Source organism: Natator depressus, chromosome 2 (assembly GCF_965152275.1).
Source record: "Natator depressus isolate rNatDep1 chromosome 2, rNatDep2.hap1, whole genome shotgun sequence".
NCBI classification, from domain to species: domain Eukaryota; kingdom Metazoa; phylum Chordata; order Testudines; family Cheloniidae; genus Natator; species Natator depressus.
This window is the reverse complement of record NC_134235.1, coordinates 194,946,624-194,973,783: the sequence shown is the minus strand read 5'-3', so window position 1 is coordinate 194,973,783 and position 27,160 is coordinate 194,946,624. Positions and strand designations below refer to the sequence as shown.

Sequence of the window (27,160 nt, the reverse complement as noted above, 5' to 3'; positions counted from 1 at the left end):
GAACAACTCATTACCGACCCCTCCCTGCTACAGAAAAGGAGGAAACTCCAATGTTCCATAGAGAGAATCTCACTGCCAAGGAAATTACTGTAAATAGAGATGGGATGCATAAGTAATTAAGGGAAGGTAGCTGTGGGCAGGAACCCCAATGTAAGCATGTAAGGTCCCCACTCCCACCTCATGGAACTCAGTGCTTACATTTTCTCTGTGTAAGCTTCTAATTTGAATATAGTTGCTTCCCTTCTGGACCGTATACAGAGTTTCAGCCTAACTTATTTAGAATAAGGATCCTGCCATATGTCTTTAAATTGCCTGATTTATCTTCACTGTCTAACCCCATTGGTTTTCAAACTTTTTGTATTGGTGATTCCTTTTCACACATCAAGCCTCAGAGTGTGACCCCCCTTTATAAATTAAAAATGGGGGGGTTTAATGTAATTTAATGGGGGCTCTGGGCTGCCAGCCCCATGGAGCTGATAGCTTGCGACTTCTCTGTAACCATCTTGCGGCCCCCTGAGAGGTCACGACCCCCAGTCTAGCCTCATATTCTAGGGTCAGACCCAAAGGACACAATGGAGCAGGACAGGCTTATGTGACATACCACCGCTTTGCTAGTTCCCTTGCTTCTCACCTGAAGGTGCGATTTTAGCAGCCAAGTGAAATTAACTAGATCTAGGGATCCAAGCTGATGACAACAGGAAGAGGGCAAAAATCATTCCTTTCCCCCGTCCACCTGATGCAGAGCCCACTGACGTTACTCCTGTTCAGGGCTTTGTCTCAGACAAATGGCACGCAGAGGCCCTAACTCTTAACCTGCCAAGACCCAAATATGGGACACCACTTGTGACAAAGACTCAAAATGAGGGACACAAAGCAATGAAACATATAGGAAATTTGAAATGGTGTGGGAATCCTTCTTTTTAGTGTAAACAACTTTTTCTGTCACCTCGGTTTCATGATTCTTTATTTCTGATGTAAATAATTTTCAACAATAAAAGTGAGTGGACTCCAAATTTGTTAGGCACATAGGTAACTTTGGGACTAACATGCAGGCCCCATCTTGCTAGGCCCAGGGCAAACTCATAACATAGGTCCCCATCCCACCCCGCCCCACCCCACCCCACCCAGACACATTAATTAAGGAAAGATACATAAAAATACATATAAATGTATTTTATTTCTGAAATGGCATAGATAGGCCACTTTATCACTTTACAACTTTACTTTCTTCGTCTTTTTCATTACAAAATCATGAATGACCTCACTAAATTCAAATTTTCTTGCAAGTTCACACTCCTTAGAGAAAAAGATGACTTACGTGTTCCTGTTCCATAGTAGATCGTCTGCAGTTTTTGTTGAGTGCCAGCTTGCTGAAACTTCTTTTGGCTTCGGCCACAGTCACTGGCAACATGCAAAAAATGTGTAGTGCTATGCATGCATCACTGAAAATTAGTTATAGTTTTTTGTTGTAAATCTCTAAATAAGATTGTTTAGAACTGAATGGAACGTAAAACAAATGTCATTTATTGCTGTGAATTGGCACTCCAACTCTCAGATAACATTGTCCAAAGTTGCACAGGATACATTCCTTCTGAATAAAAATACTGTTTCATCTTCAGAGTTGACAAAACATGCTTCCTCAAGTGTCTCATCATGAAATCTTTTCCCATTTCCTACCTCTCTTCTGTGATAATTGTAGCAAAATTCCCATACCTATCACCACAAGGCACGCTTCCAATAGAATTTTGGGCCACTGATCTTGAAGTTGCTTTAATTCTTCCATAATATCAGCAAAGAGAGCTGACTCTGCATCCAGAGAGATTCCTCAGGCTTGTAAAATCTTATTTCTCTCCTCAATACTTGAAAGAGCTTTATCCCTGAAGCTAGCCAACCAAAGGCATGAAAATGAGCCGCAGTACTTGTTTTGGTGCTTCCACTTCTGATTTAACTTTGAATTCAAAAGTGCATTCCAATGCTTCCTGAATACCGGGACAGCACATCAGCACATGCACTTCAGCATGTGTCTGAGTGAGACTGGAGGGAACAGGTTATCTAATTTGTTATAATCTTCTACCTCACAGGACTAGCATTGAAAAACACAAGAAATTGCTGCACCCAACCAAAATACTGTTTCAGTACACGCAGTTGCAGTATTAACGTCTGTGAGATTAAGTGAATTAAGTGAATGTGACGCGCAAGGAGAACACACAGCATGTTTATTTTTGGACATAATGCAGGCCTGAACGCCTTTTAATTTTCCTGACATATTAGATCTATTATCAAATCCTTGGCCTCTACAGTCATCAAGTGGAATTTTATGGTGCTTCACACTGGGAATTAGCATTTCGCCTGTCTGTTCGCCATCTTTTTGATCAAAGTTGATGAACTTGAGAAATCTTTCTTAAACGTTAAATGCATCACTACAAACATGAATATCAACACATTTTGTTCATGGTGAGAGGCATCAGGGGTAGCATCACATATGACAGAGTAATAGATGGCTTTTTCTCCCTCTCTCTGCAAGAATGGCATTCTCCATGCTTTTACCACATAATTCAATACATTCTTTCTAATTCCCACAAGAGGTAATGTGCCTATCTTTGCAGTATTCTACCTTCTATCTGCTTCTGTTTGACTTTAACCAAATGGTCACAAATTATGCTATCATAATGAGTTAGTAACTCAAGAGTTTCAAAAAGGTTGCCATCGAGTGGATCACCAATATCTCCTTGGAATGCTAAGCCTCCTGAAGCAAGAAGTAAGGTAACAGTAGGCATTTTTTTCAATATTGCTCTCCATCTTGCAGGTTCCGTTAATATTTGGTTTTGAATCTCACTGTCTACTCCCCATCCATCTGACAGTGACTGCTCTAATTCCTTCCTGTAGCAGGTTTTATGTTCTATGCTGTTTTCATGTTCAGGAAGTTTATTATATAGTTTGCACCATTTTTTCACACTTGGTGAATACTCGTAACTATTTGTCAGTGTACTGCATTGTTTTTGTTTGTCTTTCCCTTCAGAAAATAGCTGACATAGAAAGCAGCATGGTGCTTTGTTCGTAACACTCCAAACAAGCCAGTTTCTTGGAGTCTTTTCTCTGTTGTTGGACATCTGACATTTGAGAAGAAATTCAGGAAAATTATGTCCATGAACATCTTTTGTCATTGACTTCCCTAGCTTCCACATTCCTTCAAAATTCAGTATTCCAGACAGAATATTTTTTTGTTACAGAATTTGTAATGTGTTTAGGCCACAATCCTGGATCGTTTAAAAAGCATGAATCAGCAAGTAATGTAGCACAACTCTCTCCTGCTTCTTGCTAACCTTCCTCTGAGTCTGGTGGTGCTGGTGGTGATATTAGTGTGGACTGTCTTTGAAGTTATTAGATTGGAATCACATGATTAATCTGACTGCTTTTCTTCATCAATGTCCACAGTCTCTGGATTGAAATCACCTTCCTCTTGTTTTCTTGTTCGTCCAGTTCCCCAGTTTGTGCATTGCTTGAGCCAGACTATTGGGAGGCCTTGTCTGTCTAGAAAAATTGGTGGATTGACTGGCATCCTTTTGCTTCCTTTTCCCCCTTTCTTTAAGCTCCTGATGTTTCTGGCTGCCTGATTTGAATTTGTAGCCAGACATGGCAGTATGGCACATATATTAATTATACTTCAGTGACAAATGTCCTCTTGGCATCCTGGAGGTACTGTCCCCTGTCCCTAGAATTTGGTCTCAGCCCTTCTAGGCACCCTGGAGGACCAGCTCACTTTTTGGAATGTTGCTTCTGTTCTAACACTGCTTCTGGTTGGCTTAGGTAAGTCTTGCAAGATCTTGCGAGATCAGTATGGCACACAGATAGATGGGTACAAACATGCTCACCGAGATGGTATAAAATAACATTCAAACTCAGAAGTCCACAATTTTTATCCCCTGGTGATGGGCTTGTGGCCTTCTGGCTGGGCCCCTTGGACTGGGCTGTGGTAAATTGTACCCCTTCCCCCTCTCCCCTTTACTTGCCTTCTAACATAAGTGGCATCCCTTAAAATGAGGGGCAGTTGAGCAGTAATACGGAGTTCTCTCCAAATTGTCAATGGCAAGAAGAGAAAAAAGATGAAAGGGGAAAAGGGAGGGGGGAGAATACAGAGATATAGGAAAATATGGGGATTGGGAGGAGAGAGACAAAGCCCTGGTCTACACTAGGAATTGAGGTTGAATTTAGCAGGGTTAAATCGATTTAACCCTGCGCCCATCCACATGACGAAGCCCTTTTTTTCGACTTACAGGGCTCTTAAAATCAATTTCCTTATTCCACCCCTGACAAGGGGATTAGCGCTGAAATCGGCCTTGCTGGGTCGAATTTGGGGTACTGTGGACACAATTAGACAGTATTGGCCTCCGGGAGCTATCCCAGAGTGCTCCATTGTGACCGCTCTGGACAGCACTCTCAACTCAGATGCACTGGCCAGGTAGAAAGGAAAAGGCCCACGAACTTTTGAATTTCAATTTCCTGTTTGGCAATGTGGCAAGCTGCAGGTGAGTGCAGAGCTCATCAGCAGAGGTGACCATGATGGAGTCCCAGAATCGCAAAAGAGCTCCAGCATGGACTGAACGGGAGGTACGGGATCTGATCGCTGTATGGGGAGAGGAATCTGTGCTATCAGAACTACGTTCCAGTTTTCAAAATGCCAAAACATTTCTCAAAATCTCCCACGGTATGAAGGACAGAGGCCATAACAGGGCCCCGAAGCAGTGCCGTGTGAAACTTAAGGAGCTTAGGCAACCCTACCAGAAAACCAGAGAGGCAAACGGCCACTCCGGGTCAGAGCCCAAAACATGCTGCTTCTATGATGAGCTGCATGCCATTTTAGGGGGTTCAGCCACCACTACCCCAGCTGTGTTGTTTGACTCCTTCAGTGGAGATGGAGGCAACATAGAAGCAGGCTTTGGGGACGAGGAAGATGACGATGATGAGGTTGTAGATAGCTCACAGCAAGTAAGCGGAGAAACCGGTTTTCCCGACAGCCAGGAACTGTTTCTCACCCTGGACCTGGAGCCAGTATCCCCCGAACCCACCCAAGGCTGCCTCCCGGACCCGCCATGCGGAAAAGGGACCTCTGGTGAGTGTACCTTTTAAAATAGTATACATGGTTTAAAAGCAAGCATGTTTAATGATTAATTTGCTCTGGAATTCGCGGCTCTCCTGGATGTACTCCCAAAGCCTTTGCAAAAGGTTTCTGGGGAGGGCAGCCTTATTCCATCCACCATGGAAGGACACTTTACCACTCCAGGCCAGTAGCACATACTCGGGAATCATTGTAGAACAAAGCATTGCAGAGTATGTTTGCTGGCATTCAAACAATATCCATTCTTTATCTCTCTGTGTTATCCTCAGGAGAGTGATATCATTCATGGTCACCTGGTTGAAATAGGGTGCTTTTCTTAAGGGGACATTCAGAGGTGACCGTTCCTGCTGGACTGGGCTGCTTGCCTGTGGCTGAACAGAAATGTTCCCCTCTATTAGCCACAGAGAGGGGGGAGGGGCTAGCCACGTGGTGGGGGGAGGCAAAATGCGACCTTGGAACGAAAGCACATGTGCTATGTATGTAATGTTAACAGCAAAGTTTACCGTGAAAGAGTGTACCCATTGTTCTATAAAATGTGTCTTTTATAGAAGGAGGGTGGTTAGCTTACAGGGAAGTAGCATGAACCAAGGGGCGGGGGGTTTCATCAAGGAGAAACAAACAGAACTTTCACACCGTAGCCTGGCCAGTCATGAAGCTGGTTTTCAAAGTTTCTCTGATGTGCACCGCGCCCTCCTGTGCTCTTCTAACCGCCCTGGTGTCTGGCTGTGTGTAACCAGCAGTCAGGCGATTTGCCTCAACCACCCACCCCACCATAAACGTCTCCCCCTTACTCTCACAGATATTGTGGAGCACACAGCAAGCAGTAATAACAGTGGGAATATTGGTTTCGCTGAGGTCTAACCAAGTCAGTAAACTGCGCCAGCGCCCTTTTAAATGTCCCAATGCACATTCTACCACCATTCTGCACTTGCTCAGCCTGTAGCTGAACAGCTCCTGACTACTGTCCAGGTTGCCTGTGTATGGCTTCATGAGCCATGGCATTAAGGGGTAGGCTGGGTTCCCAAGGATAACTATAGGCATTTCAACATCCCCAATGGTTATTTTCTGGTCTGGGAATAAAGTCCCTTCCTGGAGCTTTTGAAACAGACCAGAGTTCCTGAAGATGTGAGTGTCATGTACCTTTCCCAGCCATCCCACGTTAATGTTGGTGAAACGTCCCTTGTGATCCACCAGTGCTTGCAGCACTATTGAAAAGTACCCCTTGTGGTTTATACACTCGCTAGCTTGGTGGTCTGGTGCCAAGATAGGGATATGGGTTCCGTCTATGGCCCCACCACAGTTAGGGAATCCCATTGCAGCAAAGCCATCCACTATGACCTGCACATTTCCCAGGGTCACTACCCTTGATATCAGCAGATCTTTGATTGCTTTGGCTACTTGCATCACAGCAACCCCCACAGTAGATTGGCCCACTCCAAATTGATTCCCGACTGACCGGTAGCTGTCTGGCGTTGCAAGCTTCCACAGAGCTATTGCCACTCGCTTCTCAACTGTGAGGGCTGCTCTCATCTTGGTATTATTGCACCTCAGGGCGGGGGAAAGCAAGTCACAAAGTTCCATGAAAGTGCCCTTACGCATACGAAAGTTTCATACCCACTGACGTCGCCTACTCGTCCGGTTTCACTTTGCCAGGTTCTGGTGCTGCATATACTGCTGGATAATGCATGTGGTGTTTAATGTGCTCCTAATTGCCAAAGTGATCTGAGCGGGCTCCATGCTTGCCGTGGTATGGCGTCTGCACAGAAAAAAGGCGTGGAATGATTGTCTGCCATTGCCCTGACAGAGGGAGGGGCAACTGATGACATGGCTTACAGGGTTGGCTTACAGGGAATTAAAATCAACAAAGGGGATGGCTTTGCGAGAAACTGAATAGCCCCCTCAAGGATAGAACTCAAAACCTCAAGGATAGAACTCAAAGCTGGGTTTAGCAGGCCGTTGATTTCACGGAGGGAGGGAGGAGAAAATGAATACAAAACAAATCTGGTCTATTTCTTGTTTTGAGCCACTTCATCTATCTTTATACATCTTGCTGGCAGCAGACTGTGCAGTACGACCGCTAGCCATCGTCATCTCCTGGGTGCTCGGCAGAAGACGGTGCAGTATGACTGCTGGCCATCGTCTTCTGCTGGCTGCAGATTAAAAGACAGTGCACTGCCGGTAGGACTCAATCGCCATGAGACGAAACTTAAAAGGGAAATGACCTGGCTGAGTCACTCCCACGTTTGCCCAGGCACCCCTGACCTCATTGAGGTCGGTTAAAAGAGCACCCAGGACTACGTCGACGGCGGCTACCAGTCATACTGCACTGTCTGCTGCCAAAAGGCAATAAACTGCTGCTGTGTAGCAATGCAGTACCGCATCTGCCAGCACCCAGGAGACATACGGTGACGGTTAGCGGAGCGGGCTCCATGCTTGCCATGGTATGGCATCTGCACAGGTAACTCAAGAAAAAAGGCTCAAAACGATTGTCTGCCCTTGCTTTCACAGAAGGAGGGAGGGAACGGGGGCCTGACAATATGTACCCAGAACCGCGACAATGTTTTAGCCCCATCAGGCACTGGGATTTCTACCCAGAATTCAAATGGGCAGCGGAGACTGCGGGAACTGTGGGATAGCTACCCACAGTGCAATGCTCCGGAAGTCGACGGTTGCCTCGGTACTGTGAACACACTCCGCCGACTTCATGCACTTAGAGCATTTGTGTGGGGACACACACAATCGACTGTATAAAAATGCTTTCTACAAAACCGACTTCTATAAATTTGACCTAATTTCGTAGTGTAGACATACCCAAAGAGAAAAGATGGCTCTGACTATTGTGTCCCCTCTGAGTCAATAACTATTGGGTAGAGATGGTGAGTGCTAAATTCCACCACATGGCCCCAGTCATATGACACTGATTGGTTACAAAAAGTTTTATCTCTGCTACATGGGTGGCGTTAGTATTCACAGGCAACTGTGATTTCAGCTGGCCCAAACGCTGCTCTTGCTGAGTAAAGTCCTCAAAGAACCTACTAAGGAAGTGGAGGATTTTCCATATCTAGCCAACCCTTTATTTATTAATTTAACATTTTGATTACAAGTAAGTCCTTGTTAAAAGAACTGTCAGTGACAAGCTAGTTCACCTCCAGTGTCATCTCCAGGTCAACTGCTCCTGTATGACGTAAAAACCTCTGGAGAATATAAACTGTCCATGAATAAATGTATATTGGAAATTAAAAGAAGGTTTTTAACCATCAGAGGAGTGAGGTTCCAGTAGGAATAGTGGGGGGAACAAACTAATTAGTATTAAGATAGAGATAGATACATTTATGAGGGGATTGTTTAAAGGGGTAGCCTGTGGTGATGCAGGGGGGAGAGCGGCCCAGGGGGTCCCTTCTGGTTCATGTCCTATGTTCCTAAAATTTCATGCTTCAGGGCTTCAGCTGGTCACCTGTAGGGGTAAGGAAGGAATGCATTTTCCCCCAATATATTCTGGATTTTTTTTTATGGCCATGGCCATGGATGGGTTGGGCTGATGCTCCGAGGTGGTACTGAGAATTCTTCTTCCCAGGTGCTCGACTGGTGAGTCTGGTTCACATGCACAGGGACAAACTAATTCAAGGTCAGGAACAAATTTTCCCCAGATCATGTTTGCCATGTCCTTAGGGGGTTTTTCACCTTCCTCTGTAGGATGGGGTACAGGTCAATTGCTAGGATCTCACATAATCAATTCCCTGCCATTGCAGAGGCCTTGAGCACTAGATCTTTTTGTTCTCTGGCTGTGGCACACAACAGTTTAGTGTCCTGAGGGCTATAGTATTTTGGTCTCATTCTGGTTGTTGGGCTTAGTGTGGATGTGGTGGAGTTGTGTTTAGTTCCCTGCAATGTGCAGGAAGTCAGACTAGATGATCTGATAGTCCCTCTGGCCTTAAACTCTATGACTCTACAACTATCAGGGAAAATTCAACTTTTCTTTATGTTGGGGCTTCAAAGAGGCAGGATTCCTGCCAAAGTGACTATAGGTCTGATAGTTAGGGTTGAGTGAAGAAAACAGCTGGACAATGGAATTTATGAGATGCATGTGTCATAAACTGGCTGTTAGAGAGGACTGAACCTGAGACCTTCATCACCAAAAGCACAGATCACTTATCCCTTGAGCTAAAAGAAGAGTTACTTCAGCTGTCCCATAGCTTTGAACTATGGAACTGAAGGGGCCAGCCACTAGAGGGTGACATGACCACATGCACAGTCCTGTATTACAAGCCCTCCCTGTTAGATATTATCATATGCTATCCCTGTTAGATGTGTTTATAGTGAGAGTCTGAAATACAGAAGTAAAAACTTCCATCTGGAGAGCCATTTTGGAGGGAATCGTGGATTCAGACACAGTGGAGAACATCTTTAGTTCAGGACGCTCTTTAGCTTTTGGTACTGAAATTCCAGAGTTCATTCCCCAGGACTGCCATGGTGAGTGTCTTCGTATGCAGCTGTAATGTGTTACACAAGGTCGTGATTAAAACATGAGACTGCCAGCCTATTTTTAGAAGTACTGAACACCCAAACTCAATAAGAAGTCAATAGAGATGCAAGTGTTGAGCATCCCTAAAAATTCTGGGAGACTAGACAACTTTTCCTCTGATTCACAAAGCATAAATTGGTGGTAATAATCATACGTACTGTACTTTGCAGGTGTGTTGCACAGTTGGACTCATTTACATTTGGAAAACGCTTTGAGATCCTCAGTTGCAAGGAGTGATAGAAATGCAAAGTACTGTGAATTATTATGATGCACAGTGGTGATATTGCAAAAAGAAAAGGAGTACTTGTGGTACCTTAGAGACTAACCAATTTATTTGAGCATAAGTGGTGATATTCTTTGTTTGCCCAGCCAGTAGACTATATTACACAGTTTGCTGTCTGATCTCTTGATATACTTTTGGAAACTGAAGGCACTGAGCCACATTCAGCCCTGGCGTTAACCCGTTGAAGTCAATGGAGGTAACAACAGGAATGAATTTGGTGCAGCATTTCCATTGAGATCTATGCCTTGGCCCACAGAAACGTGACTGATTGTGCTGGCTTCTGATCAGGTGAAAAGTACGGTGGGTCACTGTTGTAGTCAGATGTCACTGTTTTCTTTACGGCGGTGCCAAAAGATCAACTGCAACGGTTTTGCAGGAGCAGAAGAAGGCAGGGGGGTGGGGGGGAAGCCATTGAAGATGCAGCACAATCTAGCCCAACTTTATTTAATGCGGCGCCTTCCATGCCCATTAGGCTCCCCAGCTGGTGGACTTCACCACTGCGGATTCCTGCTCCATTCCCCCATCCAACCTGCTTTCCCCTTGCTGGAGCTGGCCAGCCGGAGCCCAGCCTGTGGCCGTCTCCCCGCAGGAGCGGCGGCTGCTGACATCACAAGCGGCCCTTCCTTTTGTGTGTTCCTGAGCGCACGGGGGCCTGCGTGGGGACAATGGAATCCTGAACTCGGGGCGCGGGCCAGTGGGAAGCTGCTGCTGCTGAGGATGAGTCAAGGCTGAGCCCGGGGCGGGGAAGGGAGAAGCTGCTGCTGCTGCTTGAGGGCTGGAACAGGTGAGAGACGGGGAGGAAGCTGCTGCTGCTGCTGCTCTTGGACTGAGCCAGGTGAGAAGTAGTTGTTGCTCCTGCGGGGGGAGGGAGCTGTTTTGGGGCCGGGCGAGCCAGGGGTGGGAATGGGCAGGAGCCCGGCTCAGCCTTCGGGCAGCCCCCTAGGACCGGGGCAGGGAGCTGAGCCGCGGAGCCTCTTTATTCCGCCGTCCCCCCGGGCAGGGCACTCGGCGGAGGAGCCTCCATCTGCGGCCCCCCGAGGCTGGGGCTCCCGCGCCGCCTGTCCCCTGGGGGCGAGTGCGGCTGTTTCCCCCCAGCCCCGGCTCGCCGAGGGGCCGGGGAGGAGCGGGGCAGCCATTGCATGGGTAAGAGTTGCTGTTGCAGCACTTCCGCTTCTCTCCCAGCAAGAGACACGAGTGGCCAGGCCCAGCCGCGCCGCGGAGGAGCCGCCAGACACAAAGGGAGAGGTACGGAGCGGGGCCCCTCTCCCCGCAGGGCACCCCCCGGCCAGGCCAGGGTGGCGGCCCGCGCAGCGCGACCACGGGCAGGGGGCCGGGGCCCGGGGCTCCGCAGGTATCGCCCCCTCCCCGCAGGGCCCGCACCGGGGGGGGGGGCAATTCTCCCTGTCGGGGAGCGGAGCAGCTCTCTCCTGGAGGTGTGCCCCGTGCACGTACTCCTTCCCCCCCCCCCGGCTCCGCTCCCCTTCCCTTCCCATCCCTCCCAGATTCCCCCGGCTCTGCTCCCCACCATCACCCCCCCCTTCCCCCGGCTCTGCTCCCTCTTTCCTGGGGACCGCTGTCTCCCCCGCACCCCCGCGGGGACCGCCGCCCCTCCATCCCTTCCCCCCCGCCCCTGTGGGCAGTACTAACTTCCCCTCCCTTGCCCCAGCAGGCCCTGATTTCCACCCTCCTACCTTCTTTGCCTTCTGTGGGCACTGATCTCTCACCCATACCTAGGCATTGGTACCCCCCCTCCCTCTCCCATCACCCCCCTCACCCCCTGTAGGCACTGATCTCCCCCCATACACCCTGCCTGTCCCTCACCCACTGCAGGCACTCCTCTCCCCCCCACATCTGCCTTTTACCCTCTGCAGGCCCTCATGGTCTCCCTCCCTCCCCCACACACACCCTGCCTGTCCCTCACCCCCTGCAGGCACTCATATCCCCCACACACCTGTCCCTTATCCTCTGCAGGCACTGATCTCTCTCCCCCCCCCTTGCCTGTCCCTAACCTCCTGCAGGCACTGATCTCCCCCCACACCTGTTCCTCACCCCCCCTCCCCCACAGGCTCTGATATCTCTCCCCGCCCCCCTTGCCTGTCCCTCACCCCGTTGTAGGCACTGATCTCCTTCCCACAAACACTCTGCTTGCCTGTCCCTCACCTTCCCAGACACTTATTCTCCCCTTATAGCCAATGTCTCCCCATTCCTGTTGTAGACATTGATCCTGCTGCTTTTCTTTTCCTTTTCCTCCATGTGCCTTTGAGTGTGCAGAGGGGACTGGAGGCATCCTATTTATATCCCATGCGCTGGGGCTGGATAACTTGGGGGGTGAGGATGACTAGAAGGAATTACTTGCAGCTCCTCTGATCTTTGCAGCCTCCTTCTTCCCAGTCCCTGTTCACTCAGCCTCCACACCCCCCCCCCCCCATTTCTGTTCTTATTGAAAGAAGACATTCAAGTCCCTCCCCTCCCCCAGTGTTACTGGTGCAGGGAGAAGCTGCTGCTCCTCCTGCTGAGACCATTTCTGTTCAGCATGCCTGTCTGTGAAGGCCAGAAGGGAGGGAGAGAGAGAGGAGGCCCTCTCTAAAGAGAGTGCGACCCAAACACCCTTTGCCTATGAGACTGTCGTGGGTTCCTTTCCCTGTGCATGCGTTCATTGTTTGTTCCCCACATCCTGTGCTGTCTCCTCTCCAGGTCTGGGTAGAGTGGTGGGGGGGGTCGCTATGTCGGATGACGATTCGAGGGCCAGCACCAGCTCCTCCTCATCTTCATCCTCCAACCAGCAGACAGAGAAAGAGACAAACATCCCTAAGAAGAAGGAAAGCAAAGTCAGCATGAGTAAAAACTCCAAACTCCTCTCCACCAGCGCCAAGAGGTGAGACTGTCTGCAGCCAGACACCATGTCACTGCTGTCTCTCTGCCTATATGGCCTTCTGTATCTGCCCCATTGCTGCTGTTCCTCCTCCCCTCCACTGAGTGTTAACTATTTCTGTTCCTCATTACTGGCATTTACCTTCAACATTTCCACAGAAATTACTGTTGCCCCATCTCCCCTTTGTCACTATCTGCACTTAGCAAGAAGCTTCCCCCAAACATTACCACTTCCCCCATCTCTTCCTCACCATCTGCACTCAGCACCATTCGTCCCCACTGATATTACTGCTCTCCTCAGCACCCGGTTTTAGAGCCAGATCTCTGTAGGGATTAAAGCCTATGAGCTTAATTCCTGCTCTGCTACTGAAGCTATGTGGCCTTGAGGAAGTAATTTAATTTCTCCATCGGTTTCCCCATTTGTAAAATGGGGGTGATGATGATAACACTTAAGTCACAGGGGTGTTGTGAGTAATAATTAATTAATGTTTGCTTTGATCTTGTATGATGATAGATGTCATATATACAAACAGTTGTTAAATAGTGCCAGTCCTCCCCACTAAACACATTACTACTTCCCAATCTCCTTCTGACCTGCATTAAGGCTTGTGTACCTGGGGAATTACTATTCCAGAACAGCTCTCCAGGTGGACACTCTTTTCTAAAATACAAGGGACTTTATTGTGAAATAATTACTCTTCTTAAATTATACCAGAATAACTTCTCTGGAATAGCTATGCCAGTCAATATCCCCCATGTAGAGAAGCCCTTAGAGCCAACTCACTTCCAAAACATTACTGCTGCCATACTTGAGCCATTCTCCATGTCACCTGAATCCCAGCACCATCCCGCTCCAAAAGAGCTCACCTAGCTGAGCATGAAGCTTCCAAGCAAGCTTTCATTACTCTGTCAATAAGAACAATAATCCGTTTGGTTGGTCATTGAAAAGCTTTGCAATGCACCAGCAAAAAGCTCGCGATCTGTACGTGTCAAAAAGGGCTGGTTTTTTTTGATTGCTCAGCCAATGCTGTGCTGTTGTGCTCAAGAGGTCCTTTGGATTTTGTAGCTTTCAGGCAACTTGTTGACTTCAGAACTTGTCTGAGCAAATGGTTCCTTGGCAAAGTCACATACACAGCAGCTAGTGGTGGTTGGACGAGAGGCCATCAGCTAGTTTTAAAATATCTGTAAAGGCCTGTTGATTGTAAATTGGTTGGTATGAATAGGCTTTGGTTCTTATTATGTGAGACAAATAGAAGACAGGCAAAGGAGGCTGGCTGAGTGTGGAGGAGGGGAAGGAAGGGAGGCTGTCTGCATGTGCAGTGGGGGGAGATTTGGAGGGGAGGCTTGAGTTGCAGTAGTGGAGCTCTGGAGAATGGGGATGGTAGCTGGTGGTGGTGGGAAGGAAAGTGTGGAGCTGTGGATCCTGGAGAAGTAGAGGCAGGGAGGATCTTGGGGAGGGGCTTTGTGGACATGAGGGAGGGGACTGGGGGGCGGGGCTTTGGGTGGCAGGGGAGATTTGGAGGCTGTGTTTGGAGAGCAGATAGGATCTTGGAGATGTGTGACTATTCTCCTCTCTTTGTGTTTGATCAGAAATGGATCAGGGAGCGCATGGAGTTGGTCTCTGTTGATAGTTACCCACCCTTCCCAGTCAGAACTTCTCCAGCCAGTTCCCCAGGATGCTAAGTGGGGAAGGGGATTGTGGCAGTGGCTGTTTAGCCCATCTCAGTGAGACAAAGATTCATAATTTACCACAGGCTGTAGTCCTCTCCTCACAACGAACACTCACATTTGCAAGGAGGATCTGTCTCATTGTCAGTATGTTGGAGGGGGATGGGGCCTTATCCCCCTGTGTGTGGGGGGGTGGATCAGTGGACCAGGCTGTGGAGCTGATATGGGGAGAGGGAATGTCTGTCTATTTTTCTCTCTGTGTTTCTGTCATAGGGTGTCTACCCCACTGTGTGTGTCTGGAGTGGTCTTGTCTATACAGGCTGCGGTGTGTAGGATGTGTGTGACTATACGCTGTAGTGAAAGGCTCTGGCAGTGGGGAAAGGCTCCAGCAGCAGGGCCAGCTGCAGTGAAAGGCTTCAGTGTGGGGAGCTGCTGGAGCATTTCCCTGCTGCCTCCCCTTGCGTGAGCCTTTCACTGTGGCATATAGCTACACATACCCTACATACCGCCTCCTGTGTAGACTAGACCACTGCAGGCACACACAGTGGGACAGATACCCTATGATTCCCCACTGCTGGAATTTTGCACTGTGGTGGCGAAAGGCTCTAGCAGTGGGGAGGCGGCAGGACACCACACTGTTGAAAATAGCAGTGTAGATGTAGGAGGCACTGCTTGGTCATGTAGAGAGCTGTGTAGGGTACATACCCTAGATTTCTGGCATCTCTCTACTATACTCACCTAAGCAGTGTCTCACCATCTACACTATTTATACCTGTGCTAGTTGGACATGCAGTGTACATACTCTACATGCCGCTGCAGGTGTAGACCTACCCTGTGTGTTCCTGGAAGAGTGAGATACATACAGTGTCACAGTCAGTGTGACTTATATCTGTACTGCATGTGTGTGTTGCCTGTGAGCCCACCTCGTGACTTACCTTTATTCTTTCTTGTTTTTATTGCCTTAGGATTCAGAAGGAATTGGCTGACATCACCTTAGATCCACCTCCCAATTGCAGGTTTGTTTTGATCCTTCCTTCCCAGGGGGAGGAGAGAAAGTATGCTTTTTATTGTTTGTAAATATCCTTATAAGTTCTAGATGCAGCAGAGGAATGATCACTTAGATGACATAAAATACTCTCATGAATGCTTGGATGACATAAAAATAAATCCCCTGCAGGAGAAAGCTCAGGAGACATTATGTGTTTTGACATGAATTTTCTGTTTGTTTTGTTTTTTCGTAATTGCATTAGAGTTTGTCACATTATCTGTGTGTGTGTTTCTGACAGTGGTCAATATGGAAGAGTGTGAAAATGTGCCCCTTTTCGGTTTTTCCTGGTTTACAAGTCTAATGCTTGACTGCATTAATTTTTATTTATATAAGAGTCCTGCCAAACAAGCAGAAAATTGTCAAATCTGTGTGGGTTCTTTCCAGCTCTGACAGTTCTATCCTAAGCAATAACACACAGTGGAGAAGGGGGGGGGCTGTTAGTTCATCAGTGAGTATACGCACTGAAGAAGCGCGTATGTTATCTGATGAAATCACACCCTGGGATATGCTATTGTCCTTTATAGAATGGTTACTTAAACTATGTTTTAGAGATTTAAACATTATGTTTAGTACCTACAAAGCTTTGTGTTCATCACCTAGTTGCCCTGACCCTTGGTGATTTCCCCTTGGCATTTGAGAATGAGATGGTATTGGCAATGTCTTTGGTTGTTCCCGTTAATTAAACGGGAAGGCTGCTTTCAACTTCGTCTCTCCCATTTGGCCTGCTGGAGTCTTGTTGCCAAAGACATTCTTGAGTTCTTTATCTGACGCTGCTCCTCGTGCCTTTCTGCTGCTGCTGAGCTAGGTCTGAAGCCTTTGATGTCAGGGGTAGCAGCAATTAAAAGAAAATGCAACTTAAAATATATTTTAAAATCAGTCACGTATTTAGAATGGACATTTTGCCCCCACCTTTATATTGCTGGTGCTCTGAAACTTCTTGCTACCCTTAGCTGGTGCACAGGGAGACAATAGCACTGGAGTTCAGCGAAGGGGCCATTAACATCTCTTTCAAAACCACTGTCAAGCATCCTAATAACTGTCAGTAGGATGGGAAAAGAGCATATGAGTACATGGGAGGTATGGGCTGAAAGGAGGCCTCCACATTGAAATGGATTAGCCAAAGACTCCAACTCCCCACCCTTGTTGCCAAAGGATCAACAACAATATCAGTAGGTGGTACACAGAGGGGGGGGAAAAAAAGAAAAACAGGTGATTAGGAAGTAGTATACTGTTAAAGATTTTCTTAATGAATAAACTTAATTTATTAAGTGTTTGATAAGGTGACTTTTTAAAATTCACCTAGATAGTGCAATAGTACAGTGGTTTGATTGGCGAGGAAGGTTTTTGATATACTACTAAAGCGTGTGTTGTTTGGAAGAGAACTACACGTGGGTTTTGAGCTCTCTTCAGCCACTGCTATATTGTTTTAATGGTATTAATGTGCCTGGAAGCTGTTTTGATGGGTGCCTAAAATGCTTCTGTATAACTAAATCAGGTTTCAGCCTTCATCCGAACCATCTTGGAAATAATATCAAAACCCTAAACTGTTCCTATATAAAGAAATTGGAGTCATTCATGGGTGTGGGTTAGCTTCCAGACTACTTTGTTAAAATGTAACATGGCTGCGGAGGTGGTTTCTTATTTAAATAGTGCAGTCCATTGGGGATAGTAATATCAAGACACAATACAAAAAAGGTTGGATTTGTAACGTGTAAGCCTTTATGAATGGTTTTAATGGTGGAAAGCAGTTAATAGTACAAGCCATACATTAGTATAAAGTCATATTATAGTTTTAGGTATCCTGGATCTGACCTTCAAATGAATTAGCATGGAGATTGGTAGTTTTATCTAACAAATAATGTTGTAAAATTAGAATACGTTAAGCTAACCTATAATGTGTTAAGTAGTAAAGCACGAACAGTGGTTTTCTTATGAAACCAGGTGTTGTCGCATTGCCATTCAAGCTGTAGTATTTAATATCTGTATTTTCTAGTGAGAGTAAGTACAGTGTCTCTGTTTTTATACTTGTGGTTAGTTTGGTTCAAAATGCTAAATGCCTTACACTTCCTGACATGCTTCGGGCTTCAGGCTGTATACAGCAGATTTGCTAAGTGTGGACAGATGCTGCTTGCCACAACAGTGAGAAGAGTTCCAGCTATCAAAGTTATGTGGAGTATTTACTTCCTGTGGAAGGGGAAACTGTCAAATGGAGGGTGGGGGGAAGTTATGGTACTGAGGCTTTCTGGTTGCTGTGTAATGGTTAAGGTTGCAGGACTTTGCTCTGGGGAAGCCTGCATTAGTTTACACTGAATATTAGCTCCGTGAGAGAAGTATTAAACTTGGTTTTAGAACATAGTTTTAAGTCTCCTGCCTCGGTAACTTTAAAAAAAGGCTTGTTTACCCTATGTCCTCTCTGCTCAGCTCAAGCATCTCATCTGACTACCTCCTTTGTGTTCTCTCTCCTGTGCCTTGGTACTGTCTTTTGTATATTACCCTCCTGCTGGAATCGGGGCTTCTTTTTTCCTCCATCCTCTCCTCCTTTAAAGCTCTTCTCAAAATCCACTTATTGGAGGAGTCTTATTGGGTAACATTTTGAAAAGCACCAAATTCCTGTTGACTTTCAGTAGGGCTTAGGCTTCTAAGTGACTGTCACTTTAAAAAATGGGACTTAGGATCCTTAGGCTTTTTTGAAAATTTTACTCATAGTCTCATTTATATAGAAAAAATGCTGCGTAACTCTGAAGATTCACTACTTTCTCAACCAGCCACTTAATCCCACCTTTGTTGTCATCTTCTGAACTGTTCCCTAACATCTCTGTGTTTGTCAGCTCCTTGTTGTTGTCGTCCATGTCTTATTCTGGGGTCTTACTGCAAGGTGCTCAGCACCTTCAACTCCCATTGAAGTCCATGGTAGTTGAAGACATTTAGCACGTCCAGAAGGAACCCAGAACACTGAAAGACCGCCCCTTCCAGGCAGAGACTCAATCATTTTTTATTTTGTAAATATGTCTATCCATGATGCTATGAAAGTGGTTGTTCATTTACTAAATTTAAATTTTCAAGCAAAATAGCTGAAGAGCAAATCAGGATTTTAATTATTGCAGGAGTGCAAATATATGTTCAGACTTGAATTTAAAAAAAACAGACCTTGAAGATGCTGATGACTTTCTAACAGTAGTACACTGAATAGAATTCAGATATTTTCTGATAGGTGTTTAAGATATTAGTATTCTCTTACGTGGCATAGTGTAGCTACAGCATATGACTAATTTTAAGTGAGTTCTATATCTCTCATTCTTAGTATGCTAACATTTTATGTGAAATGATTGAAACAGGATGCTGGAAAGCTTTAATTTTCTTTTCCCCATTTATGGGATGATTTGGCTTCTGACACTGGTGATGAGAGGTGTAAAATCAATATTTTCATTGTAGATGTTTAGTGATAAAACAACCAGACTGAAGGGATTGTTGGTTAATGTGAAATTGAGGTTAACATCATAGGCTTTGAATATTACACATTTGGATCCCAGTCATAATGAAATTTCAGTTCTCTCTTTAAATATTAGCTTGTATAAGGAGGTGAAAGTCATAATCTGGGCTGGTAGTTTTTTTGTGTCATTGGTGTGTTGAGTGTCTTATAGGGCTTTGTTTACATTACACATTTAGATGTCATGGAAGTCTGGTTCCATGATTCTCTCAAGTCATGGTTCTAGTTTTCTTTATAAACAGGGCTTAACTGTATTTAATCACATTAATCAATATCTAAAGCCTTGGATGCATCCATGTGACTGGCTTTCTAAGGCTGTATCAGGGACATGATTAAAACATTAACTGCCATTTACACTGTGTATCTCAGGTACTTATTTGGCCTCTATTGCCATAATAGCTGAGTACCTCAAAATCTTTAATGTAGTTCTCCCTGTAAGGTGTTTTCCCCATTTTACAGGTGGGGAACTGAGGCCCACACTGATTTCAATGGAAGTTAGGAACCAAAATAGCTTTGTGGATCTGGGCCTGAAAGATTAAGGCCCAGGTTTTTAAAGTTATTTAGGTCCTGTTCCGTTAAGCATTGCAATACCTAACTGACTTAGTGCTTCTAAGTGCCTGTCACTGTTGAAAATGAGACATAGGCTCCCAAGTCCCAGTGACTTTCAGTGAGAATTAATCTTCTAAGTCAGTTAGGTGTGGCAACGCTGAACAGAGCAGTGCCTAAATAATTTAAAAAACCAGGACGTAAGCGTCTTGCCCAAGGTCACACAGGAAGTATGTGCCAAAGGAGAGAATTGAAGCCGCGTCTCCTGAATCCCTGATATGACAGATATTGCAATTTCCTGCAATATCCTTGAAAGACTTTGCTGTATTAAGTTTATATATTATTGTGGGCCAAGATTGTATGTAACCTTTCTTGGCAGAGACCTGCATGTCACTCCATCTTGACCAGGGATTTTAAGGTTGTACAGCTCCCTGATTTACACTGCTATTCTCAGCAAGCCAGAGCTTTTCTGACCCCAAACCACCGCCCACATGTCATGCTGCACCCTCCTGGTACAGATCCATCTGACCCCCATATCCCCCGCACGAGAGTGGAAGGTGGTAGTTAATGGGGAGACATTTATTGGATGGGGAGATACTGCGACAGTTAAAACTGTAGTTAAGCCTCATGTTGTGAAACCCCATCAGATGCTCCCAAGGTGTGAAATGTGGGTTAAAGTTCCTGGTGTAAAAGTCTTCACTCTACCTACAGCACAGAATTCTATACAGACTTGGAAGGGTCAGGGGTGCTGGTTGTAATTGTGTTGTCAGATATCCCATATTATTTGCTTTTGAGGAATGATGTTATGGCTGTAAAAGCGTAAGGGGTGAATCAGACCCCCGAGTTAGCTACAGACCTGCAAGGGTTAACCAAAATGCAAATAGAGGAGCTGTCTGAGGTGTATCCCTCCTGTCCACCTCCCCCCCCCCCCTTCCCATCAGGTGGAATCAAGTTACCTTCCCAGTATGTGCAGACAAATACCTGAGGAGAAGGAAAGTGAGACAGTTTCCTACTGCAGGGGAATGACAAGGTAACTTGAAGTTAAAATCTCTGAGTCCTGAAGCCCAGGCCAGGGAAATAAGCTCTCTGCCTACCCTTACCAGGGAACCAGGCACAGTACAGAGTACTGGCAACATCTCCAGCCAAAAGTAGGGACACTGAGGCAGCTGCAGGGCACTGCCAAATCTATGACACCTACCCAAGGGTGGGAAATGCCCACTGAAAGTGTATGACAGCTGCTTGGGAGATGACAGAGGTAACTGTGGCCAGAAAGAAGGGGGAACTTCCTCCCACGGTCTCTGACTGCCTGATGGTCTGTGAAAATGTAAAGGACCTTGAGCCTGGTGAGGGGAGAACTGCTGTGCACTTTGACTCAGTATGTGGGGATCAGGGGACCACCCCAGTGGGGTGGGGGATCAATACACTTTCCTCCCCCCACCCCAGAGAAACTGGCCCATGGGCCCCGATGTCTGAGGAGATGAGCAGAGAAAGGAATTTGGCTGCGGGGGAGATTTGAAGAATCTGTTAAAAGCGGTGCAGAGAGCTGCATCACAGGGAGGAAGCCCTACCTTATTGCTCCCTTCTGTCCAAAGAGTTACTTCCTGGAATACTCCGGGGAGTGTGAGAATCTCAGCCCACCATGGGGCAGCTGACTGCTTGAGGGACAAAGGGACACCACATACCTTCCCTAGAATCCAAGGGGAGGTGATAGTGGGAGGACCAGGTCTCAGATTCACACCCAAATGTTTTGGGGGAGTAAGTGTATGCAAGAACTCCACCCTCAGAGGCTCTAATGGGAGAAGTTATACAGGGTGGAGGTCAAATGACTATGTGGATTTTTGAAGGAAATATACTCGCTTGCTAGTGGAATGTTTATTATATGTATAGGTGAAATACGAAATTAACCACCATCCAGGGAATAAACCTCTGCATTCTCCTAGGAGGATGGTCAAGCACCCAAGTTGCACCCCACTTCTTCTGGGGGTAGATGTGACAGATATGACCGTTTCCTGCAATATTCTTGAGACACCTTATTGTATTAATTTTCTGTATTATTGTGGGTTGGAAGAGATGTGACAAATGTAAGACCTGGGAGTTCAAAAAAACAATGAAAATGTGCCAGACAAGTATGGATTTTTGGGACAATAAGTGTTCAGTGGATTTTCTGGGGTATACCTAGATAGAAGTTAATGTAAATTCTCCAACTCCCCATTTTGCAAAAACCCAGACTTTTGAAGCTATACCATAAGGAGAGGGTAATTGTCTGCTAATTACCTGTTACTGAAAGTCAAGATCTAAGGCCCAAGCTGAGTAAAGAAACAGCTGATCTGCCCAGCCATTGTTCTGGATCTAAGATGGATGAACTTGTAACCACAGGGAAACCCTAGTGGTGGGTTTTGAAGGACTAAAACATACCAGAGCCCTAGGCTGGAGTTGGGGATGATCTTTGGAAAGCAGAGAATGTGAGTTGGTTCTTTTATTGTTTTTAATAATGCTGTACTTCTTTTACATTCAGGAAAAACTGTGCTTGCTTAGGAGGAGTTGTGTTATAACTTATAACTGTGGTAATATACTGGTCATAGCCTTTGGAGAGAGAGGAAAAACTCAGGAATTGGCCTGTTTAGGCAGTCTGGCTTACTGGGGATATTAGAATGTAAGGCAGGAAGCTGTGCAGCCTTAAAACCCCAGTCAGGAGGAAGAGACACATGTGGGTCTCAGGTAGGGTTGCCAACTTTCTAATCGCACAAAACTGAACATCCTTGCTCCATCCCTTCTGAGGCTTCGCCCCTTCTCTGAGGCCCCACCCCCGCTCACTCCATCCCTCCTCCCTCTGTCGTTCACTCTCCCCCACCCTCACTCACTCGCTCATTTTCACTGGGCTGGGGTAAGGAGTTGGGATGCAAGAAGAGTTGAGGACTCCGACTGGGGGTGCGGGCTCTGGGGTGGGGCCAGACATGAGTTCAGGGTGCGGAAGGGGGTGCACACTCTGGGGTGAGGCTGGGGATGAGGGGTTTGCGGTGTAGGAGGGGGCTGGAGGGTAGAGCTGAGGGGTTTGGAGTATGGGAGGAGGCTCTGGGCTGAGGCTGAGGTTCGGAGTGTGGGAGAGGTGTGGGCTCTGGGCTGGGGGTGCGGGTTCCAGGGTGGGGGGTTTCAAGGTGCGGGAGGGGGCTCCTGCCTGGGGTAGGGGGTTGGGGTTTGTGGGGAGGTGCAGGCTCCAGTGGGGAGTTTGAATGTGGGAGGGGGCTCAGGGCTGGGGTAGGAGGTTGGGGTGTGGGAGGAGGTGCAAGGTGAAGGCTCTGGGAAGGAGTTTGAGTGCGTGAGGGAGCTCAGGGCTCGGGCAGGGAGTTGGGGTGCAGGGAGCAGGCTCCAGGCAGCGCTTACCATGGGGGGGGGCTCCCCAGAAGCAGCGACATGTCCCTCGGCTCCTAGGCATAGGTGTAGCCAGGCTGTTCCGCATAGCGCGTGTTGCCTCCGCCCACAGATGCTGTCCCCCACAGTTCCCATTGGCTCCGGCTCCCGGCCAATGGGAGCTGCGGAGCTGGTGCCTGGGGCGGGGGCAGTGCACGGAACCCCCCGGCCACGTCCCTCCACCTAGGAGCTGGAGGGACATGTCACCATTTCCATGAGCCGCGTGGAGCCAGGTAGGGAACCTGCGAGCTCCGCCAACTGGACTTTTAACGGCCCAGTCAGCAGTGCTGACCTGAGCCACCAGGGTCCTTTTTCAACCGGGTGTTCTGGTCGAAAACTGGACATCTGGCAACCCTAGTTGGCCTAGAGAGGTGACAGCAGCCTAAAGTGGATGTCGTTGGCAGACCACAGAGGGGGAAATACAGATGCAGTTTCCCTGAACTGTGACACCAGGTTAGCATTCCAGCCACTGGACAGTCGCTTCAAGGTGGAGCTGTATACATCTGCAATGTTGTAGAAAGGTTCTTGAGTGTAGTGGGACATGAAATTACCCTATTTAAACATTACCTCGTCCATCTTGTCTCTCTAATGTCCTGGGACCAACACAGTTACAACTACACAGCATAAATGATCATGTTTAAATATGTATGCAGTCTTTCTAGTCTGTGCCGAGGGACCAAAATGGTTAAAACTAGGATAAAAAAAAAAAAACTTTACTATAACTAAAACAAACTTTGGTCCTATCCATACAGGCAGGATCAGCCATTGTTTAGGCCATGTCTACGCTATGAGCACTACAGTGCTGCAGCTATGCTGCTGTAGTGTAGACGCTTCCTACAGCATCTGAAAGGGTTTTTCCACCTCCATAAATCTACATCCCTGGTTGGCAGTAGCTAGGTCAATGGAAACGTTCTTCTTTCATTCACCTAGTCATGTTTACAATGTGGGTTATTTTGGTTTAACCTGAGCACCAGAGCTATGTCAACCTACCTTTTAAATGTAGACCAGGCCTTAAATATGATGATTTTTCACATCTCTCCTTAAAAGTCTTTAACGTCCCCAAACACTAACCTTTCACAGTGGAAAAAGCAGTCCTGAACCAATGTTTTAAAATTTAAGTTAGCATTGTTCCTTGGCTCTTCCAGTGTACTTTTGTGTCCAATCTTTGTAACTTCCTAGGACAAGGATGAGATCTCTCTTAGTGTCTTATGCAAATAAATGGTCAGTATTTAAATAAGAATTATGTCTCAAGTTGTAGGGCCCTACACTTATAGCTTGTAGGAACAAAGGTGAAGAATAGCCACTGTTTTCAAAATTCTACAGTAAGGGATTATGACTTCTGGACTAACATGAAATCTGCAGAAAGTGTGTGGCTCAAAAGAGCCATTTTGAACTCTTTAATTTTAATTAATTAATGGACTTCATTTGCATACTCAAAGTGTAGCTCCTGTTTTGACTAAAGTTGTTTTTATATTGCTGGAGATACTGTACGAATGTACTTTCTAAACAGCTCAAACTTGGGTAAATGCTTTAGAGATCTTGCTTTTAAGTTTGGTGTATTATGCAAGAACAGACTGTAGTTGTTAAAGCACAATATAGGGGTTTTCTTTTTCTGTGTGTATACACTTGAAAGAGAGCTTCCTGAATGCAACCACCATCTCATGTACATTTTCTCTTATTGTATTTTTTTAATGATCTGTACTGAAGTTGAGATCATTATAATTTTAAAAGCTGCAGGTTCTGTTATGCATTTGTGGCTTTTGAGGGGGAGGAGGTGACTAAAATGCAGGTCATTTTCATTTAAAATACCCAGGTTGCAAAAGGTGATTTTTGGTACATTTTATTCATTCCTCTAAAATGTAAATATTTTCTCTGTTAAATTTCCAAGTGTGGAGATGGGGAAAGACCTTCATAATTAGTGCTATGTGACCTTAGAAAATTATCTTTTGTCATTTAAACTATCAGTGGTTTCCCCCTCTGTTTGGCATATAATCTATGGAAAAATTACTCTTCCTTTTAGAAACTATTAACTAATTTAGTGATCCTCAACAGCTGTGTGTGGTCTGTCTTGCAAACCTTGAAAAGAATGCAATTTATATACTTGGTAAATTGCAACTTTATGTAGCTATTCCTGCAGGCTAAGTCATCTGCTTGATGTATTCAGACAAAAGCTGCATAGGAGCAACCACTTTACTGTAGATTGATTAGTTAATATTACAGGAATCCACATTTCTGAGGTCAGGGAACTATTTTAATCAGCTCCCTTAAAAATCAGAAGCATTTTAGTGGCAGGATCCTTGAGAATCTGTGGCAGTAGCTAGGCTGATCCTGTGGTAGAATTTGTTTGGCATATCCTTGTTCAGCAATTCCAAAATGAACTATGCTCTGTGCTCTTGTATGCCAAATATCAGAATGTTGAATCTTGAGAGCAGCTGTGAAAGTGTATCAAGGCTTCAAACAGGGGGTTGAAATCCCTATCACCCTCTGCACATTCACATACAACACTTAACTTTATTATTTAACTTCCATCTTTGTTGTCCTTGGCGAACACCAGGCAATTACGTTCACTGTGCTACTTACATGTTTTACCCAACAGGAATGCTAGTACTTTGTCTAGGGTTAAGGAATCTGTGATCTTTAATTTTGTGTAATTTCATTTGTGTCCTAGTATGTTGTGTTTCAATTTTGTACTTGGACCTGTTTTATTTTTTTAAGGAGGCAAAAGATACATTTCACCCATAGGTGCATGGTGCTTTACAGAAATAAAAGAAAACCTTGTCATTGCCCCAGAGTGTTTACAATCTAAATGCTCTATCCTGTAAAGTCTGCATACAGATAGTAGTTTGTCATTGCTCCCCTCTTCAGGTGGCACTGGGTGCTTCAGGGTTTGATAATCTTGTAGGAAGTTTCTTGCCTCTCAGGATTTGAATCCAGGCCAGGTTGGTGGTGACTGAAAGTCATTTCCATCAGCTGCTTTATGGCTTATGTGAAATGAATTGGTCTCAGTCCAGTTTATAGTAGTCAAATATCTACATCACAAAACTTCCTACAGTGTTGGCACCCTTGTGAGAGGGAGATACTGTGAGAATGGAGATGGAACTAATCTTTACCAGTCAGAGTGGCACCTCCAGTTCAAGTACGAGCCCCCTTGGTGAGGTTGTGTATAGGAAGCTTGTACCACTCCTGCCTTTGCTGTACCTTTCCTGTGATTTCATTCTCCTTTCATGCCAACACCGCACCTCTTGAAAGCATTGAACTTATTAAAGAAAGAGGATGTGTGTGTAAGAAGTTGGGGAAACTGACTTCCTCATATCTTATAGATTTATATGAAATAAAGTTAAGGGCTACATTGTTCTGCTGTGATGCCATGTGAGTTAAACACAATGAAATTAATGGGACATATGAGTAATTGCAGTAGAATCACACTTCTCTGCACGCTTTATAATTTGAACAAATACTTATTTCTCAACAAAGATTTAACAGGTTCGCTTTCATTCCTGACTTTATTACAGAACATTTATTACTACATTGTGAAGTACTATTAAAAAAAAATGGCAACTGTCAAAATAAAAACCTAGTATATTTTGGAATTCAGTATTTTGTTGTTCGCTTACTTGCCAGTTTGCAAATGTCAGTAGTTTGCAATGGGTCTGCCAGACATTAGTGCAAATTATAAAGGTTCTACAATGTGTGTAATAAATATATACTGTGCATGAAATATTAATTGACGTTAGCAGCAGAACATCCCACAAATATGTATGCTTGAGTGCAGTGCACACAATGACAAATAAGCACTGTTATATTCTTTATGGAAGTGTGCTTGGGGATGGGGATAGTGGCATACAGAATCATGGTCGGTAGCCTAAGTTCCCTCTAAGTTGTGTGGCCGCGCAGATGCCTATTAAGCCCCGCTCAGGGCTGCGGCAGGGAGAGGCACCCCTCCCCGCCAGCCCCAGGGCAGACCTACCATTGCCAGGGGAGAGGTGCCCCTCCCTGCCGGCCCCAGGGCGGACCTGCTGCCACCGGGGGAGAGGCACCCAGCCCCAACCCAGCCCCGAGCCGCTGTGATGAGAGAGGACTGGAGGGGACTCCTCTCTCCCTGCTGCAGCCCTGGGACAGCCTGCATCCCCAAACGCCTCATCCCTGGTCCCACCCCTGAGTCCGTACCTGAACCCTCTGCCCTGAGCCCCCTCCTGCACCCTGAACCCCTC

General features: G+C 46.1%; 1 protein-coding gene across 4 annotated transcripts in view; it reads left to right on the top strand.

Moving 5' to 3' along the window:
- Positions 1 to 10,489: 10,489 nt before the first annotated feature.
- UBE2E1 (ubiquitin conjugating enzyme E2 E1) overlaps positions 10,490 to 27,160 on the top strand; it is a 61,212-nt gene continuing 44,541 nt past the window's right edge. Inside the window, exons 1-3 of one of the 4 annotated variants that reach the window (XM_074945657.1) lie at positions 10,490 to 10,756; positions 12,616 to 12,796; positions 15,426 to 15,476. In XM_074945657.1, coding sequence (XP_074801758.1) covers positions 12,645 to 12,796; positions 15,426 to 15,476 — 203 coding nt within the window. In that variant the 5' untranslated portion in view covers positions 10,490 to 10,756; positions 12,616 to 12,644. Of the gene's footprint in view, positions 10,757 to 10,828; positions 11,167 to 12,615; positions 12,797 to 15,425; positions 15,477 to 27,160 lie in introns of those variants that run through there. The other 3 variants (XM_074945655.1, XM_074945656.1, XM_074945654.1) reach the window with 3 other exon arrangements.